Source organism: Apodemus sylvaticus, chromosome 2 (assembly GCF_947179515.1).
Source record: "Apodemus sylvaticus chromosome 2, mApoSyl1.1, whole genome shotgun sequence".
Classification (NCBI taxonomy): Eukaryota; Metazoa; Chordata; class Mammalia; order Rodentia; family Muridae; genus Apodemus; species Apodemus sylvaticus.
This window is the reverse complement of record NC_067473.1, coordinates 16,463,822-16,485,272: the sequence shown is the minus strand read 5'-3', so window position 1 is coordinate 16,485,272 and position 21,451 is coordinate 16,463,822. Positions and strand designations below refer to the sequence as shown.

Genomic DNA, 21,451 nt, shown 5'->3' with positions numbered 1-21,451 from the left:
AGTGAGTGGACAGGAGGACCAGTTCATTGAGAAAATGAATACAAATGAAAGAGAAGGGAACAAAAGTTGCAAAGGTAGTTACAAGAATATGAAAATATACAGTAAATCATACATTGGATAAGCAGTCTTTGTTGATGAATAGGAGAATAAGCTGGGTTTGATAAAGGGACCAAGAGAGAGAAAGAGAGAAAAATGAAGGTATTAAGAAAGATATATGGTATCTTTAATTCTTAATCTTCTTAAGAATTAAAGGAGCTAACATTCATGAAAATTATTCAAGACAATATTTACTGATTAATAGTCAAAGTGACCAACTTGACCTACCAGAATATTTCTAGATACTTTTGTCATACTTCTGTTCTTGAACTACCTCAACTTACAAACACACATAGCCACCCACCCACCCACACACACACATACACACATACACATACACACACACACACACAGAGACACACACACATACACACACACACACACACACACACAAACACATTATCTGTTTCATTTGAACATAAATACCTGTTTATAAATCTTGATTATCAGTTATGTGGGAATTTGTTAAAAATATTTTAGGCATTCTAAGAGCAGAACTTGTGTCAGGATCACCACCACTGATATTATTCCTGAAAGTGGGTGAAGTAGGAGACAACATAGAAAGACTAAACCTTCTTTGCTTTTCCCCAGGTCTCTTTAACATTTAACCTACTGACCTCCTTCCGTCCTTCCTTCTCTCCTTCCAGTGGGCTCATCCCATCATCCTATCATGTGATTTCCACTGATGTATGTGCCGTTTCCTGAAACATTAATTCCCATAATTTCCCATTAAGTGGCCTTAAAGTGTTCATATGGGTTCCTACAACAGCAACGTAAGGGAGGAACAGTTTCTTGTGGCTCACAGTTCAAGGGCACTGAGACAGTTGCTCACGTTGCCTCTGCAGTCAGGAAGCAGCCAGAGAAAATGCGGCTCCCAGCTCTTCTGTTCCACTTGATTCCTCTGGAACCCTAACCCAAGGAATGAGGTCACTGTAAGTGGGCTGTCCAACGTCAGTTAATTTGACTTGTAAAACCCTCACCAGCAGACTTGGAGCCTTGTGTGCCTGATAATTATTTATCCCAACAAGATGATAACCACCATACTTGGTCTGGTTTTGGTTCTTTAATGACCTTTCACTTTAATTGCATCTAAAATCTGTAAGTAAAAATTTTATCTCTTGTTTTTCATTTGAACTGCTCCTTGGTGTCAGTTTCCTGATGTTATCTCTCATAATTTTCTTAGCTTCCTTCACCTATTTGCCTTGAACTTATCTTTGATCCCTTCCCTTCCTTCAGCTCCTTTATCTAATCTGTCAACAAGCACCTCTATTTCCTTCGAACCCTCTAAGGACCTTGTTCTTTCCTTGGCCACTATCTTCCTGTAAGTCTCAAAGCACCAGAGAGGTTTTATTGCCCCTATTTGATTGTTTACCAACTAATTTCCCTCACTTTCATCTCTCCCTTTTCATTTTTTTATATAGCATACATGTTAGACATTATCTTGGGCAATTTTACAGTGCAATTTTGTTTAATGGCATAATTTTGAGAAAATTACTATGTGCTTGTTACTCGCAGGAAGACATTAGGAGCCAGATACTTAGATACTTAACTAGGACATTCAGGTAAGATTGAAACTAAAATAAATCTGTCTAGCTTTGGATGCTAAATTCTTTCCAGGGAATGCAGTACAGGCTTGCTCTGTACAAGTCCAGGCTCTTATAGTATCTTCATATTCAGGTTACACTTTATGTGTGTTCTATGTAGGGCTAAAGCACACCAAAGAGATAGGTCTGGCAGTGAAGGGTACAGTTGACAGAAAATGAGACTAGATTGGTTGTAGGAGAGGTCAAGACAGTCTGGGCAGAACCATGCACATGTTAGCAGCTTCTCAGTCATTTGCTGAGGGAACAGAAAGCCAGAATGAAATGACCCCATTGCTTCCAGAGACCCAATCAGTCAAGACTTTCTTGGTCCCTGGAAATCAGTCCAGAGCAAAGGAAGAAATTACAGAAACTGGGTAACATTCCTATAATGAGGAGAGAACTGATGGGCAAAGGCAAAATAATGGTTTTGTCAGGAAACATTTTTATCCTCTGTCATGAGAAATGGCCATTTTGTACACACATTCAGAACATGGCCCAAAGACAAAAACTACTGGAATTTTCTGGCTGAGTTAGAAATATAAAGGCAGAACACAACTGAACTATTCCAATTGATGACAATGAATGTTCATGTAGAAACCCTTTTTTAACCTCACAGTTCACAAATTGAGATGCAATATCCAGATGGGACATGTTTGGGTCTCCTAACTTGTTCTAACTTGGAAAGTTGATCCTTTTTTTTTCTTGTAGTAGTAGTAGTAGTATCAGTTATAAGAATGAAAACCACTTCTGACTTAACTCTGGATTTGACACAGAATGACTAGAACCCCAAGCTGCTCTGCTTAAAACTCAGAAGTAAACACTAGCAACCGATGATGATTTAACTTTAATGTAGTATTAGTAAAAATCAAATAGAGGTGCACATGTGACTCAGTGGTAGATTGTGTTCCTATGCATAGGATAAGCTAAATTATTTTAAGCCTAATAAAACATTCAGTTAAGTAAAATGTAGTTGGATATTTAATTGTTAAGATTTTATATGTATGTATACATGCTTAGCAATTATTTTTAATATGATGGTTATGAAGTTTTTAGTAGAATTAAGCTGCTAACCACACAGGGAATTTAAAATCATTAAATGCACACCATGCTGTGTCCTGTACCCCATTTGGGAGCAGCTAGGATGAGAACAGCTAATGTCTCTTGTTCACTCTCTGTAGGACCTCCCAGCCCCCTTCTTGACTCACAAACCAAGTGGTGAAGTCTTCCTTGAAGCTCTTCTTAAATATGTTATCAGGATACAGAATAACAGAATGGAAACCCTATGTGCAGTTTTAGATAAAGTTTAAGCAGGTCTCATCTATATAATCTTTAGATAGATACAGAGGCAGGGACACAGGGACAACTCAGGCTGGTTACTCAAACGGGGTTGAGATTTTGTTAGAATCTCAGGGTGGATCTACAGAATGTCACCACTTGGAACATGAAAACAAATAATGAACCTTGAAGGCATGTGTTTTTGTTTTCTTTCTGGAGTAGCTGGGAACTTTTGTTTTAAATTTTCATTTTTACCATATTAGAGGGGATTTTAATTTAAAGTTTCTGTTGAGACTCTCTGTTGTCTGAAAATTCTCCCACATGGAAGGAGATCTTAAAACAATTGGAAGACAACATAAGAAGAAATCAAAGGCCATTAGGAAATCACCATCAAGAAATTGTATTGGGATAGGTATGAACACCCTATGCAAAAGAGACTTGTGGGAGAAAGAAACATGTTATGTTCTGTAGGCTAAGATTTTGTCATCTTCAGTTGGCAGTGCCTCATGGTGTCATGCTAGGAGTTCAGTTCTAAAAACGCATAGTTTCAAACTCTGTCCCTATTAGGACATATGTTTTAAATGCCAAGGGGAAGGGAGTTTGCTGTAATAAAGCCCAGGTGTCTATTGCTATGGGTTTAAATTGTTGAATTCAACAACCATGTACTAATTAAATGATAGCTATTTTTACTAAAAATTGGCAGCCAATCAGGAAAGAATTTCTATCATAAAATGCTAACAACAGTGTTCTAAGACAAGACCTCAGTGTAATCTAAAAGAAAGAAATGCACTATTCTCAAAACTTGTATTTATTTTTAGCTTGTGAGTATGTTTATTGTTTAAATCACAGAACAGAGCACTACTTGATACTCAGTCTTCTCTTCCATAATTAGATTTCTTCATATAATAAACAGTTGGCTTTGACTTTCCCTCAAAAAATAATTTTCTTCCAAAACTTGTAAAAGAACCACACTCAATAAAAGTCAGCAATGTTGCATGGATGTTGCATGCTCTATGTTATCTAACAGTTCAAAGATCAGTGCTTGCAACACTATGGTGATTTCTACCATCCGTGTCATGCAGAATTTCTGAAAACTGGGCTTCTGTCACACTCCAGCTGTCATCTCAGACGGTATTCTCTGGCTTCAGCTACATGTTTTTACTTTCAGAAAGGTTGCCTTGTATATGTCTGCGGCACAGTCTCAGCATGTCCCAAATGCCTATCCTCTCTCCAGGCCTTGTATATTCTATTCTTCACATACTGTTTGTTTATGCAATTAACGTGAAGCTTAGTCGGCACAAATCATCTCAGGTGACCATTGTCCCAACTCCTCATCTGATTGTCTTACAAAAACATAGTTAGTTAGTTAGCTAGTTAGGTAGTAGGTGATTGGTTGTTGGGTTTTTGTTGTTGATGGTGGTTGGTTTTGGTTTTTTTTTGAGACTAGTTTTCTCTATGTAACAAAGCATTGGGTGTCCTGGAACTCAATCTGTAGACCAGGCTGGCCTTGAACTTACAGAGATCCATCTTTTTCTGTCTTCCAAGCCCTGGGATTAAAGGAGTTTCCTACTATGCTTGTCTTACATGTTTGTTGGTTTAATACTAGAGGGGCTCATTCCATTGCCCAAACTAGCCTAGGACTTACTATCCAGGCTAAGCTTGCCCTGAACTCACAGCATTCCTCCTGTGACATTATTCAAAGTTCTTGGATTGAGTAACTGTGTTCAGCTTGAAGAATCTTTCATAAAATTTTCCTCCTTTCATTTGGTCTGATGGTTTGGTAGTTTTCTGTTTTGAATTATGAAGTCCTCATTTTTTTCCTGAAGAAAAGATTATACATTTTCAGTGTTTTTGTTTGGATGTTTTGGGTTTTGCTATTGCTGTTTCTTGTTTGCTTGTTTGGTTGGTTGGTTTGGTTTTAAGATAGGTTCTCACTATGTATCTCTGGCTGTCTTGGAAATCACTATGTAGATCTTGCTGGCCCTAAACTCACAGAGATCCTCCTGCCTCTTTCTACTTCCACACTTCATCTCCCATGCCTGACTGCTAGAATTAAAGGAATATGCTAACATACCAGGCAAGAATGTGCATTTCATATCCCAGTACAAATGATTTTAAGTTTTCCTTATGAATGTATATTAGTAAGCTAGTGCCATAGTACAGGAATAATGATCACTCCCTGTTCTCCCAGAAGATCTGGATTCATAGCAGCTCACAAGCAAAGGTTAACTCTACTCTCAGGGATTCTGAAAACCTCTTCTAGGTCTGTGGACAATATACGTGAAAGTGGTACACAGATATAATTGCTAGTAAAATATCCATGCACATAACAAAATAGAATATAATAGAGTCAAATAGAATGATAAATTTAAAATTAGGAAATAAACTGTAACCTAGATCCAAAAATATACCATTTCAAGACTCATCATTATGCATGTGTAAATTTATTACTTTTATATTTAAGTACTACAATCTATTATGCTCAGATGTCTGCTTTTTAGCTCCTATATTTGTATAAAAGAAGAGGGACAATCGTTTTCCTATGATTTGTAAATAATTTGTGTTGGCCTCTTTAAGCTCACTCTAAGTACAAAAGATTTACGTCTTCATTCCATGCTTTCTCTCATCCAGCCATCCAATCTCATCACTGGCCAATCTTTATCTACAGAGTGCTCATATCCATGTCAGGGACTCATAAATTCAGATGATTAAAAGCATCTTGGTTTTTATTTTTTAGTTAATGTCCACGTTGCTAACCTATGGCTGCAGATTTCCATCCAGCTTTACAGCATTGCATTAGAGACTGTTAAAGCATTCTGTACAGTATTGCTCATCCATGTTTTATGTCTCCAGGAATGTTCTCATTTTCCACACCAATGCTCCTTTTAAGGTAACTGCAGCATCAGAACTGATTTGCTTCAGCATTTTATTACATATGCAAATGTTTACCTTCTCCAAATGAAAACTGAAGCTAGTTCTTATTGGTTAATTATTATTTGATCCTAGCACTTCTTAACATTAATACTAATGATTTATTTTCATTAAATTATTGAAGTACTAGTCATATAGAAAAATTATGATGTTTTCTAATATCTCTGTGTTATTTATTTGTTTGAAACAGGGTTTTCTGTAGTCCAAGTTGGCCTCAAACTTGCTACTTAGGCAAGAATGATCTTGCCCTCCACCTCCCTGTGCTAGTGTTAGAGATGCCCTCCATGACACTTACCTGTGATGGTTCTTTTTAAGGAAATATTAAAATAATAAGTCAAAAGACTTTGTTAATAAAAAGAGATTGTTTCTACTTTCCTCAAGTCTAGAAATCAATTGTAATTTGTCAGGTAGATGTTATTCTGGGAGATGACACTCTGGACCAAAACCCTGAATAGAAATGTGATTGAGCCTTGCCAATTTAAGGTACCTTGAAAAGTAAGTTTTTCAAGTCTCATGTGCTTTTCTTAAAAATAACTTCTAGGTATTTTTGGGTCTTAACCAAAGCTGGATTATAAGGAATCTGAGAGTACATTGTGAAATAATAAAGAAAAGGAGCTTGTTCAGGCATTTCTCTCCTCTTTTCATAGGGGGAAAGAGATTGACTAGGAGACCAAGGGCTGGCCAGAAAACACTGGGCTGATACTAACAGAAGTACTGATTACTTGTTTTTCTCTCTCTCTCTCTCTCTGTGTGTGTGTGTGTGTGTGTGTGTGAGAGAGAGAGAGAGAGAGAGAGAGAGAGAGAGAGAGAGAGAGAGAGAGACAGAGAGACAGAGAGACAGAGAGAGACAGAGACAGAGAGAGAGAGACAGAGAGAGACAGAGAGAGACAGAGAGAGACAGAGAGAGACAGAGACAGAGACAGAGACAGAGACAGAGAGACAGAGAGACAGAGAGACAGAGCATGTTTGGTTGTTTTGTTGTGAGAAAAGATCTCTAGTAGCCAAGGTTTGTCCTGAATTCTTGACCCATGTGATTAAAGATGTGTGAAAGCATGACTTTTGAAGAAGACTACTATGAAGCTTTCTTTATGAGACCTTGGCCAATTGCCATTCATTTTATGGAAAATGATTTTCAAAACTCTTGAGATATATAAAAATCATATCCTCGGGCACCAGAAATGATCGAGAATAATGTGATGTTTTATTGTCTTTCTTCTAAATACTCAGAGACTTGTGATTCCTGCAGGTTCCTAATATGTTCTCTTTAACACAGCTGGTTCCTCTGCTCCCAGAGAGTCATGTTCATCTTTGCTTTTACTCCAAACATCATTTCTGAACCAATTAAATGCCTGTTATCAGGATGACTTGCAGTTATATAAAACAACAACTTGAAATGACCACTTCTTTCTACCAAGGCATTAGGAAACTTTATCAGACTTAGAAGCAGCACAAAGGGGTTTTTCTTCTTGTGATGCAAATACTTTGTACATGGCCATATATTAGGGATGCCTTTCTAGGCCAGTGCAGAGAGCCTTTGATACCTTTGAATAACTCTATGTCATTACAGCAAGTACATGCAATGCTCAGGTTTCCCAGGTACATTGTACTCACAACCGTGACAGTCACAACCATCACTATCTGCATCATAACATATCACATTGAGCGTTTTTTTTTAGTTTGTAATTTTTGTGGTCCTGGTGATGGGACCCAGACATAACACAAGCTATGAGACTGCTTTACCACTGAGGTGTCTCCAGTCCTTTTTTTATTTTCCATTTTGGAGACAGAATCTCACTCTTAGGTAACCCTTGAACACACCATGTAGGTCTTGTATTTGTCACCTGGTATTACAGGAACCAAGATGTCTCTCAACATAGGAATGGATACAGAAAATGTGGTTCATTTACACAATGGAGTACTACTCAGCCATTAAAAATGATGAATTCATGAAATTCTTAGGCAAATGGATGAACCTAGAAAATAGCATCCTGAGTGAGGTAACCCAATCACAAAAGAATACACATAGAATATACTCACTGATAACTGGATATCAGCCTAAAATCTTTGAATACCCAAAATAAAACTCACAAACTACATGGAGCTCAAGAAGAAGGAAAACCAGTTTGTGGATACTTTGGTCCTTCTTAGAAGGGGGAGCAAAATACCCCTGGGAGGAGATACAGAGACAAAGTGTGGAGTAGAGACTGAAGGAAAGGCCATCTAGAGACTGCCTCACCTGGGGATCCATCCCATACACAGCTACCAAACCCAGACACTATTGTGGATGCCAACAAGTGCTTGCTGACAGGAGCCTGATGTAGCTGTATCCTGAGAAGCTGTACCAATGCCTGACAAATACAAAGGTGGATGTTCTCAGCCAACCATTGGACGGAGCACAGGGTCCCCAATGGAGGATCTAGAGAAATGAACCAAGGAGCTGAAGGGGTTTGCAGCTTCATAGGAGGAACAACAATATGAACAAACCAGTACCCCTGAGCTCTCAGGGACTAAACCATCAACCAAAGAGTATACATGGAGGGACCCATGGCTCCAAACACATATGTAGCAGAGGATGGCCTTTTCGAATATCAATGAGAGGAAAGGTCCTTGGTCCTGTGAAGGCTCGATGCCCAATGTAGGGGAATGACAGGACAGGGAAGCTGGGGTGGGTGTGTTGGTGAGCCTTCAACCAATGGGATAGGGGGTTTTCAGAGGGGAAATGAGGAATGAAAAAACATTTGAAATATAAATAAAGAAAATATCTAGTTAAAAAACAAGTATATGCTACTGTGGAAAGCTATAATTTATATTTCTTGAATATTAGGCCAGTTACTAAGTGCTTTTGTGTATACTAACTCACTAGTAGATACTATTCAATACTACTAGAAAATTATATTAGCAGCCCCATATAATGCTAAGAAATATGGAGCATAGATAGCATTTGGGACTTTTCACTAAGATCATGTGTACAAAATTGCCTAAGATCATCTTTAAAATATAAATGCAGAAAGAGTCTCTCTAGGGTATATGTTAGAGATAACGTAGTCAGTACTGGTCATTTTTATTCCACCTCTGGTGAATTTCACACAGTGAAATAAATAATACCACAGTTGTCATAATGTCACATTAATGAGATGTACAGATTTCCCCAAGTTCCTTACAAATCACACAGTCATTAAAAAGGCAATCTCATCATAAAGAAAATATAAAACCAGAAGCTTTAGTCAAGGGAAAAAAACCTCTCAAGTCATCTGCATTGCATTTTGATCAACAGTGGAAAATTAATATTCTGTTTGGAATGAGATCTCACAAGATTATATTTCCTAGTGACATCATGGACAGTTATGTTTCTGAAATTATGTTCTATAATGTTTGAATAGTAATGATATCATCACCAGATAATTTATTTCTCAGGATATATTCCTATGATTATATGGTCTGTGACTGATTTTGCTGAACTCACTAAGACTTGTATTCCCCAACACTTTGTCACCCACTCCAGAAACTTCTCACAGACTTGTTCCTTAGCCCTTCGTGTGGTCACATGCTCTAACAAGGTACCACGTGTGCCTCACATCTTGTTTCCTGCATTCACATCTCAAATTACATTTTTTAAAAATTCTGCTAATTGATATGTGAAAGTCTCAAAGACTGTTCTGGCTGGATTATCTTATTGTTTTACATTGTAACTGTCCTTTTGTCCTACAGGAGCAAAATTTATTGGGACATTCCCCATTCCAGACACCTATAATCCAGATGATGATAAAATATATTTCTTCTTTCGGGAATCATCTCAGGAAGGCAGCACTTCTGACAGAAGCATTCTTTCAAGAGTTGGAAGAGTTTGTAAGGCAAGATTCACTTATTTTTCTTAAGAATTATGTCTATATGCATCAAATTAAAGTAATTCATCTGAAGTGTTGAAGGAATGGTGACCATCCATTATTGATCAAGTTGTAAGATGAGTTTACACTATTACATTTAATTATAAGTAATATGTATATGTGTGATTTTGGAGATGCAATTGTGAAGAGCAAAGGTAAGTTATTTTCAAATATTGAATTTTATTTTCAGTGCTTGATCTGTGACCCTGGTCTTGCATGTCCTTGGCACTATGCCCCAGATACTAATTTACTTACTGCTCTTTCTAGTAAGAGCACACACTGTCCTGATCCCAAGAGGAACAAGGTTTTCATGTAGTGTTAAACAATCTTATCTTAAAATAGAATACTCAGAGTAACTTAAACACTAACAAAATCATGCCTCTGCTTTTATTAATACACATCACATATATAACAATCATGTATTTTATTTGGGCCAACATAGTTTGAAATATTATATTAAATATGTCCTATACCATTAACCCAGACTAATTTCTATGAGAAAAATGGAGAAAAGATCGAATGCTTATTTTCAAGAATACTGCAATTAGTTTTGAATACTGCCATTTAATGTAAATTATAGTAACTAAATTAACAGCTTGAGACACTCACATTTTGTTCTATCAAGGCTTTTACTTGGTTGACTATGGTCTTTAGGGAACAGTGACAGGACTGGAGCCAAGACTTGATTCCTGATTGTATGTATCTTTCCTGGTTTGGACTCTGCTGAAGAGCTTTCCTGAGAAGAAATAAATCAATTACTGTGAGCAAGAGCTGTTAAGTTAATAAATACCTTCAGCAGGGAATCTTTCTTTGGTCTTAAACAAACTTTACTTTAAGTAAGCCTGCCACTTTTCATTTCAGTCTGTGCCCTCAGGCTTTTGAACACTTCCAGGGGCAGATATACAAACAATCACCACATCACCACACATGAAATGGCTAAAGACAACATGTCTTTTGAATGAAGCCAACTTCTGAACCCAGACCATTCTTTACCTTCCATCCATTAATGTTTCTCTCTCTCTCTTTCTCTCTCTCTCTCTCTCTCTCTCTCTCTCTCTCTCTCTCTCTCTCTCTCTCTCTCTCTCTCCCTCTCTCTCTCTCTGATTCTCTTTTACCCCACAGGGGACAGAGTCTCTAAGAAGCATCCTCATTCTTTCAGATTCTTCAAGAATCTGTAGTCTTTTCTTAAATTCTCCTGCTAGGGATGAATGGAGATGCCTAGAGTTGTTCCTGGTGCATTAGTATAGTGAAGCACGCCACATAACAACAGTATGCCACCAACCCTGAAAGCCATGCAGTAGATTGGCCCTTTTTGATAAGTGAAGTATATTAAAAATGTCAAAAGGAGTTTACAAGCAGCCTAATTTCATGAAACTTTGAAAAATGCATATGACAAGTGTGGGTTCTGGTGAATTTCCGTGCTAATTTCTTAATGTGTATAATCCATTTGATAGAGTATTGTTTGCCATAAAGTAATGGTTTTATTCTTTAGGTAAATGAATCTTAAAGGTAGATGAATGACTTAACAGTTGTCAATTTCTGTATAGAAACTGTACAAACAGGCAAGTCTCTAAGCATGAAACATGGAATATTATATTTTAAGCTGTGATCAAACTTCAGAAATTCTGAAAGTGTAGAGAAAATGCAATCAATGATTCTTGACAAATTAGAAAGTCTCTGAGAACACACAATAAGACTGAAACATTTTCATCTTAACAGACTGTGAGATCAAATAGGGGCATGTGATGGGTGAGTGTGATGAACCAGACAGAAACGTTGCACTCAGTGTGTCTTGTCTCCTAATCTTGCTGTCAGCTGGGTAGAATCTTAGATTGCTCATGCTGACCTGCTACTCAAAGGTTCATGCTATCTGGTTCCAACTGCTCTATGAGCAATTTGCCTACAGCATATCCAGGTTATTTTCACTATGAATTCATATGCTATTTCCATGTAAAATAATTCTCCTGACATTATTTGGAATTCATTATTTTTTGGTTATTTCCCTTACTTCCAAAATATCACCTTAATATCATATCTTTCCATTTTGTCAATTAATATCAAAAACATATTATTATTATGAGACAAAGTTGAGTTGATAAGTATAAGAAAATAGTCAGGGAGGAAGATTTCATAATTGGCAGAATTAAGAGGAAGCTGTGGAAGCCTTTCCGACTTTACCAGGTTTTGTTCTAATGGCACAGGAGCCCTTTGTGTTGCTTCTTCTGCTGACATTTTCCCACAGTCCATATTTGGAAACACAAAGATTTAGTTCTTGCTACCATGGCTTGCTTTTATTTCTAACACATTGGCATGGAAAGGAACTGTTTAGAGTGTAAGAATTTCATGCCACTTCTGTTATGAAATGTAAGAAATGGTGTTATTTTGAGCTGAATAATCTGTTTTCTTGACTTACTCGGCAAAAAAGTTATTGGTAAGAAACTTCAGAAACAGACTCTCACACATGCACGCACACACACACACACACTCACATGCATATGCACATACACAAGATTGAACATTGTTAATGTGAAAAGATAATACGTTCAGTATTATAATCTTTCCATGAACTGTCATTGAATATTTCACCAACAGCAACAGAATGTGCCTTCCCTAAAAAAAAATACCACAGTACTGATTCTAAATCACTGATCTTTTCAAAAGTGAATTTCACAGTACACCAAAGGTATACTCATAATAAAATATGACATAAATAGGAGATAGGAGCAGTTTGCTATCAGTGAAGTTTGAAAACATGAAATGAAGGGGACGGTGTAATAAATCATAGAGTGTAAACTGGACTATCTTCCATGGAGGACAGGAGGACAGGCATCCCAAGCAGCATTGGTTAGGGTAGATTCTCTTCACAGAATGCTGAAATCTTGTAACAAGAATTCAAGGCATGTGTCAGCAGAGCAATGTCTTTGTTGCAAATTACGTGATAAGAAGTCTTATCTCCATGTTAACAAATGAGAACACTATTCTATAGGCAATAGGGTGTTATTCAATATTATTTGAGGTATAGAGGGATAAGATTCATATATTTAGCTACCACTTGAAGAATGCATCTGGACTGAGAAATACTTGATTAGGAAGTATTGGAAGAATACGTGATTAGGAAGCCTGTCATATCCAACATAGAAATAAAGACATGAAGTTATATTTAGGAGATATTTAAAAGAGAATCTATTTATACACATCTAAGGTATGCATAATTACTATTATTTTATTGATAGATCAATACAGACCAGTTCAACCATGATCATGGTCTTGTTCATATCTTCAATATTTAATGCAGTAGTTACAAGCTATTATGTTGAAGTATGGCTATCAAGACCAAGAACTGAATTCATAATACATTTTAAGTGTTTCCTTGTTCCTATTCCTGTAAATGATATTGACCTTACAAAATACAGTTCTCTTAGACAATATCATCTCAGAAGACATTTGACATATATAGAAGCAATGCTATATTCTTGGAAACTGGATTTTAAAATAGAAAATGTGGATCTGGAATGTGGTAACATATTAAGCTACTTGAAAGCATGAACCTGAGGGACTGTAGAGTTCTTGACTTTGAAAGTCACTGATATACTGTTCACTGAGTCATAAAAGTTCCTAAAATTGTTATAAAGATTTGTACTATTTTTTGCTATGTTGGAATGGGAAAGAGAATTACAACCAGTCAAGGTAATGTTACTTTGATTTGAAAATGCTGTTGCAGTGAATGGACACATATCTATAATCCCAGTATTTGGAAAAAATAAAATATATAACAAAGAGTGAGGATAGTAAGTATATTGGATAGGAAAAGTAGGAGAGGGAGGGGAGAAAGAGAGAGAGAGAGAGAGAGAGAGAGAGAGAGAGAGAGAGAGAGAGAGAGAATCAGTGATGTTTCAACGATGTTATAGTCCAAAACTTCAAGTATGATAAGGATTTAAAAGCCACATTTTACAGTCTGCAGATAAACAATAACCTCTGCTTTGGGGATATAAACATTGTACTTGATATATCTCTGCTTCCCTCTTGTAACTGTCTCCATTTTTAATCTACACAACCTGGACACCCACATCTTCCATGACTACTGTACCAGACAAATGTAAGGCTTATGTTAGAGCATTTGGATTTATCTGTGATTACAGATAATCTGGAAGGTATTGATGGCAGACATAGATTTCTAGGTGTGAGCACATAACTGTCTGATGTAGGAGATGTGCATATAAGGATGAAAATCTTGCTTTTTGTACATAAAATGCATGTTCACACATATCATATCTTTTATACATAGTCTTTCAGATCTAATTCAACTCTTGAAACTTCTTCACCTGCTGCTGCTGGAGAAGATGGTAGTAGTATCCTACTGCCCAACTACCAAGTTGCATAGGCAACAAATTGCATTGTATTGTGTTTCTGTTTGTTTTGTTGAGTTGGTCAAACTATTTCACACTAGAGGCCAGGTTGCTCTAGAACCCACTGTATAGTGCACATGAACTTCAAACTCTCCCAGTTCCCTTATCTCTTCTGAGTTTCAGTTGTGTGACATCCAGTTACTGTTATTTTGTTTCCATTAAGAAAATAGAATTTGTTTTGTTATTTTTATTTATGTGTAAATGTGTGAGTGTATGCTACATGACTGCAGATACTCACAGAAGCCAGAATGTCAGTGACTCTCAGGAGATGGAATTACAGGGTGCTATGAACCACCTGAGATGGGTGTTGGGAATCAGTTCTGGTCCTTTCTAATTCTCTGTTTTGCCCTCATTTACAAATAGTTGTAATTTGTTAATATGTACCATTTTATGAATACAATTAAAGTAATTTCAAACCACATCTGGTGAAAATTTATTAATAATGAGAACAATATAAATTTTGGCTAGGCTATGTGAAAGGAAAAGATATCACTTAACTTAATAATAATAACAATAAGCAATGGGAATACCTGTATGTGTAGACCCTCTTTCAAACTAAAAATCATTTTCACCATACAAGGCATGTTTCCTAATAAATTATCTATCATATGATCATGCCTTATAGTTCAACTATTTAACAACCTCTCCATACTTAAAATAGGGTGATTTTCTTATTTTATGATTCCCCAAATCCCTGTTAGGCTCTATTAAGTTCTTCACTCTTGTCTAACTGTCAATATTTTGAAGCACACAGTGTGCTATCTTACACCTCAGAAAATTTTTGTCACAGATAATACACTATATAGATGTCCGTCATGAGGAATCACACATTGACTCAATGATCAGTCACAGCAGCATGAAATAAATTATGGAAAGGTTTCTGTCTATTTACTTTGAAATTCAGGACTTTCAGATATCACTGTATCTATACAACTTCTCCCACTGTGAGTGTGTGTGTGTGTGTTTGTTTGTGTGTGTGTGTGTGTGTGTGTGTGATTGAGTGTGTGTGTGTGTGTGTGTGTGTGTGTGTGTGAGTGTGTGCGTAAATGCTGACCGCTTTAGTGGGGCTAGCTCTCAGCTTTGCACCTCAAGGCTATTTTGATTACTTGTGGATTCCCTTCATTTTTGGAAGCATTGTGGCAGGCTTACACAGCCCACTCTAAGTTGCAGCTGCAGGCCATGCTAGTTCTCCTTTTGTTTTGAGCATTTCCTTTTGTCCATGCCAGGAATTCAATTTGGATAGCCCTGACACATAACTTGCCTAGGGGTCTCATTAATAGCTGCTTGCTTCAATTCCACTTGCATTGTCTGTTTTGATATATGGCCCTATTTGGACAATCATTGACTCTGAAGATTTGTGTTTTTTTGCCTGATGACACTTTCTGTATTTATTGATTATCTCTGAGCTGTGGTTTTCTGCTTACTTTCAGTGTGTCACTTGCAACCTAAGTGAGAGATTTAGTGCCCCCAGTTACAGATGTGCTTTGCCTGTACTTCCATCTGTTTTCCTGTCAGAAAAATTCCTGGGAAGGGATTTATAATGTTTGCTGTAGCTTTTAAAACAAAATTTAGCGAGCCTTGATACTACCCACAAGCATGCCTATGTTTACCCAACTTAACCTGCTAGTGCTTAGACACTAAATTCTTCAGTATAATGTGTTACCCATGTCCTGCATCTCTAATGATGTGAGTTTTTGAAATAGTTAGAGAAACAGGTTTTCCCTATTCTCATTCATGTTCTTCAACAGAAAATCATAAGCAGTTTCCTGTAAATATTACTTAAGAAACAAATTAGCAAACAAAAACAGTAAGAAAGCTTTTCCTTGAAACTCTACATAGATTTTTTTTATATCCAGTATGTTATAAAACAAGGCATGGTGGTGCATGATTGGAACCCCAACTCTTAGGAGACAGAGGCAGGAGGATCAGAAGTTTAATGTTATCCTCTGCTATACAGTGCAATCCAGGCCACAGTGCTATCCAGGCCAGCCTGAAATACATGTGACTCTGTCTTTTAAAAATATTGATTAGTATTAATGGACTAAATTTGTGAATATATAGATTTTTCAAATCCAAACACTTTAGGGAATAATAACTCCAAGAAGTTAGGACAATAATAGTTATCGATTCATCTTTGATTAAGATTTCAATAGTTGCACAGAGTTGTTCATGTATATTCATGTGCAAAGGAAAGGGGAAATCTGTGAAGCATTTAAAAGCAAATATCTTTTCTGCACTGTCTTCTCCAGTGTCTTTCTCGTCAACAACATTTATTCTTGTATTATACTTGGAATTAACAAAACTGGTCTTGTTTTGAAGTGTGATAAAATATAGTTGTATTCCATCTTTTTTTTTTTTGGATTTGGTTTTTTCAAGACAGGGTTTCTCTGTGTAGCCCTGGCTGTCCTGGAACTCAGTCTGTAGACCAGGCTGTCCTGGAACTCAGAAATCTGCCTGCCTCTGCCTCTGCCTCTGCCTCCCAGAGTGCTGGGATTACAGGTGTGCACTACCACCACATGGCTAGTTATTTTCAAAAATGAAAATATTATTCTATCACTGATGCTACTATCTCTTGAAAGCACATGCACAGGTCATCTATAGATCATCATCAAAGTCAGCAAATAATATTAGAGAAACGTTGTACCTTTATGATTTTGACTTAAGGGACACTTTTTTTAGTCTTTCATATACTTTATCTGATTGGCCATTTATAATAAAAATATGCATCTAACAGGCTTCAAATAGTCCTGTGCTGAAACATGTTAAAGAATGCCAATGTTCACAGAGTTAGTCAGGGAGCTTCGACAGCAGCTGCCCAGTTTACTCTTCTCTGTGGCCTCCCAGGCTGAACTAAGTTTTTCCAGGGTCAAACTTTAGTTTTTGGAAACTTAATAAAAGTGGCCTATAAGTTTTTATGTAAGTGAATAAAAATGTAAAAGATAATCTCAACTCAAGGTGGCAAACTTCAAAGCTTGAAACTAATCAGAACATTAGAGAAATAACATAAAACCTGGAATAAGTTGCCCCAAGTCTCATTTGACAGACCATGTACATTATGTGTTTTATAAAAAGTAAAGAAAGAGCCAGGATATGGATGGTAGAGGCATGGTATGGTGAGGTGGAAGGGTGCCTCTGTGGGTGCATGCAGAGATGTCCTCCCCAACCCCCACACCTGACGTACCAGTCATAGCATGTAGTAATGTAGTATAGATTAGAGTTTTTTTTTGTTTGTTTGTTTTTTTCCCCGAGACAGGGTTTCCCTGTAGCCCTGGCTGTCCTGGAACTCACTCTGTAGACCAAGCTGGCCTGGAACTCAGAAATCCGCCTGCCTCTGCCTCCCAAGTGCTAGGATTAAAGGTGTGTGCCACCACAGCCTGACCTTAGATTACAGTTTAATTAGGGGATAGGGAGGGGAGTTGAGGAGGGAGTAGAGTCAGATAAAGGCTGGGAGAGAAAGAGAGAGAGAGAGAGGCAGAGAGAGACAGAGACAGAGACAGAGAGAAACAGAGACAGAGAGATAGAGACAGAGAGAGAGAGAGAAAGAGAGAGAGAGAGAAAGAGAGAGAGAGAGAGAGAGAGAGAGAGAGAGAGAGAGAGAGAGAAGGAGAGAGAGGAGGCCAGACAGAAATATGTGGAGAGAGAAGGGGAGGGGAATGGGGCGAGAAGAGACAGAAAAGGTAAGAGAGTAAGAGAGTGAGGGGCAAATGGCCCCTTTTATAGTGAGTCAGGTCATCCTGGGACACAGCCTAGAAGAAATGCTAACAGCAGTACTTTAGTGAAGGGTAAGAGGGCTCCACAGGTAAAACCACTTGCTTGAGAGCCCAATGGTTGGATGAGAGAACTGATTTCTTCAAGTTGTCCTCTGACCTACAGGTCCAAGATATGTCACCTATAAGCCCTTCCTCCAAGAAAAGAAAATAAATGTTTAAAAATGCACTACAAAGAAGAGATTTCATGAGGTTCGTGAGGATATTTCAGTACCAGTACATTGCAGGAACCAATATATGTCAGTAAGCTATAACTTTCAAATACAAATGAGAAAATAATGTTACCCTTTCCCAGTTTTTTACACTGTCTCTTTTGCAGTACATTTTAGCTGTGGTTTTTTTTATAAATCATTAAGGGGGAACAACATAACTGTTCCTTCTACCAAAAATGGTAATAGAAGGGAAAATATTTATAGAATAGCAATATTAATTTAGAAGCGACTTAGTTAATTATCACCATTGTATTAGTAAGTAATCCTCTCAGGTGAGCGGCTGAAACAAATTTAAAGCCTCAGGGTTTCTCATAGAAATGGGTGAGATGGCACAAGGAAAGTGCCAGTATCTGTTTTCTTGAGAAATTGGAGTTACAGGGACTTGTGTCTTTAAAAAAGAAAGTCTGTCACAGAGAATACTTTTCCCTTTCCCAGCATCAGACTTGCTGGGACTAACTCTCTACTGCTTTCAAGGATGCCACTACTTAAGTTAAGTACTTTAAGTAAGCCAATGATTTTTGCTAGATAGCTAAAAATCATTGGTTCCGCTGTGGTGGTTTGAATATGCTTGGCCCATAGGGAAAGATACTGTTAGGAGGTGTGGCCTTGCTGGAAAAAGTATTTCATTGTGGGGGGTGGGTTTTGAAGCTCCATCTGTTGGTATTCTGTCTAAGCCCCATCCCACACTTACCTGGCCACAGCCAGGTATGCCCCACCTTATAGACCTGGCCCACTATAAAAGGGGCTAATTGCACCTACTCGCTCTCTTTGCTCTTTGCTCTCTCCCCCTCCCTCATCCTACTCTCACCTCTCTGCCCCCTTGGGCTCTCCTCCATTCCCCCTCTCTCCACATGGTCATGGCCAGCCTCCACTTCTCTACTCCCTACTCTCTCTTTCTCTCTCTCTCTCTGCCTTTCTCTACCACTAACTCCCAACCTCTACCCTGACTAAACTCTATTCTATAACATGTCTGTATATGTGTGGTCCCTCAGGGGGAAGAGGTGCTGGTGCAAGGGCCTGCTGGGGCCCCCCTTCCCCCACACCACCGTGCAACACTCCCTTAAGCCCCATTCTCTCTTCTTAAGCCCCCTTCACCATCCAGTACTGAAGAGTCTGTTTCTCTTGGCTGCAGTCAGATCAAGATATAGAACTCTCTTATCCTTCTGCTTAGCACCACCTTTCCTGGATACTGCCCTGCTTCCTTCTGTGATGATCATGGACTACGTCTCTGACCTTGTAATCCAGCCCCAATTAAATGTTATCCCTAGAAGAGTTGCCTTGGTCATGGTATCTTTTCACAACAATGGAAACCCTAAGACACTACCTAGTAACAATAGACAGAAAAGATGCCTTAAAAGAAAAAGCAAAAATAGACATGTGTGAATCATTATGGAAAGGTACAGAGAAGAAAACGAGCCACAAATATCTTTGTACATGCTTTCCAAGCACTCGGCCTACTCAGTACATCTCTGCCCCTGAACATATGATTTCAATAAACTCTTACACTCTTTGACAACTTTATTGATTTTCATTACAATTTAAAGTCAGTTAATATATTACCCTGGGTCTTTGTTTTACAATAAAGAGGTGACAATGACAATACAAGGTGCTGAGAGATCCACAAAAGTTATAGCAAACACAGATTAAACCTTATTTAGCATATGAACCCAGAACTGTGACCCCCAAGGTCCCAAGACACACTTATAGAAGCTCATGTGTGAAAGCCTTGAACTCTTTTTATGTCTGTTTAATGTTTCTATAAACCTAATGTTACTAGCACAGAAGAAATATATCTTATCCATTAGACTGTTTTGGACTGATCTACTCATTCCTAGCTCAAATCAACTCATAATATGTTGTCAAAACCCAAGCAAGTAACTAAGCACAGGCATTCTCTTTGCGTACCACCCAGATGGAGCACAGGAGGTCAAGCTTATTTACCTTTACCTCTTTGTTTCTTTCATGTGCATCTTTGTGTAGAGGACCTCACAACAAAGAGGCTCTGAAAACAAGAGTGGGGGCACACAGGACTGACTGGTGACCATGAGCTGCTGATTCTGACACCTCAATAATAAATCCTTTGTGTTAGGGAGACTGTTGACTTCTTTAGAACTTCACAAAAGCAAGTGAAGACATGACAATTTAGGATAAGAGTGATTATCTCCTTTCAGTCCTCTTCTGGGCTTAAACTTCTCAGAGGGGATTCTGTGGATCTGCAAACAAACACAGGGTCCTGAGAAGGATAACAAAGTCAGACTGACAGTTCCTTGCAAAAGAAAGACAAAGTCTGGTGCAGAGAACTTCCTGGGGTGGATTTCTCTGTTTGTTTTTATCTTTTATTTTTTAAGTGACTGGACAAGGCTTCTGTGTAGGGAGGCAAGAGCAAAGCTTATTTTGTTAAAATATTGAAAATTTTAATTGTCAAGTTAAAAAAAACTGTAGAAATGTATTTTTAATCAACAAGTTTGGAGCTAGTAAGTTAGAATTTTCTCATGTTTACCATAGATGAGAATTGAAAATAGAAGAAGGAGAAAATCTTTCAATATTTGTTGACATTTTATACACCAGTATATTTAGAAAAGAATGATACTTTCTGAGGCATGAGCATTTGAAAAGCCTATTTTCGATTAGTGTGCCTTTACATCGTCATAGATAAGAGAATTGTCAAATAGCTAGGTAGAATATTGTTTAAGCAATGTTAATCAAATAATAAACATACACAAGAGAAACTTAAGAGCTGTTATAGACATGCCTGTTACTAGAATCACATTAAAGTATGATATGTGGTTTTCTCAAAGACAAATCCAATTATTTCATTTCTTTCCTAATTACAATCTCTGAGCACTTCTTCATTGTGTATTTAATAACACACAGGCACCATGGCCTCATATGAAAGCCTCCCTTGGTCTTCTCCTAATTTACTTTTCTAACATCTTCCTTCACTATTTTAATTGATCCCAGTTTTCTTCTAAGCCATCATTGTCTTGGTTCTGTAAGTATTTTTTGGATTGCTCTGTCTGTTGTACTTTTCCCTTAATTTCCAGCCCCTGGGGCATTTCAACAACTAATCTTTTCACATGTACCCTGACACTGCCTGTCCTTGTAAAGACTTAGTAGTATCAAGTCTACCTCTTCCCAAACACCTATCTGTATTTTCTCAGTGTACAGGAACTTCAGCAGAAGCTCTGTATCCTTGGCTCTCCAAATTTGTTTAAACAACTTAATGTCAATGTCAAAGTCATGTGTCAAAGTCATTTGTAATTCAAGTTATTTCTTAACTATTGAATATATGTATTA

The 21,451-nt window shown here is 37.6% G+C and overlaps 1 protein-coding gene across 1 annotated transcript in view; it reads left to right on the top strand.

Annotated features, from left to right (window-relative positions):
- Sema3d (semaphorin 3D) overlaps window positions 1-21,451 on the top strand; it is a 209,526-nt gene that overhangs the window by 143,803 nt on the left and 44,272 nt on the right. The window contains exon 8 of the mRNA XM_052173132.1: window positions 9,594-9,736. Coding sequence (XP_052029092.1) covers window positions 9,594-9,736 — 143 coding nt within the window. The remainder of the gene's footprint in view (window positions 1-9,593; window positions 9,737-21,451) is intronic.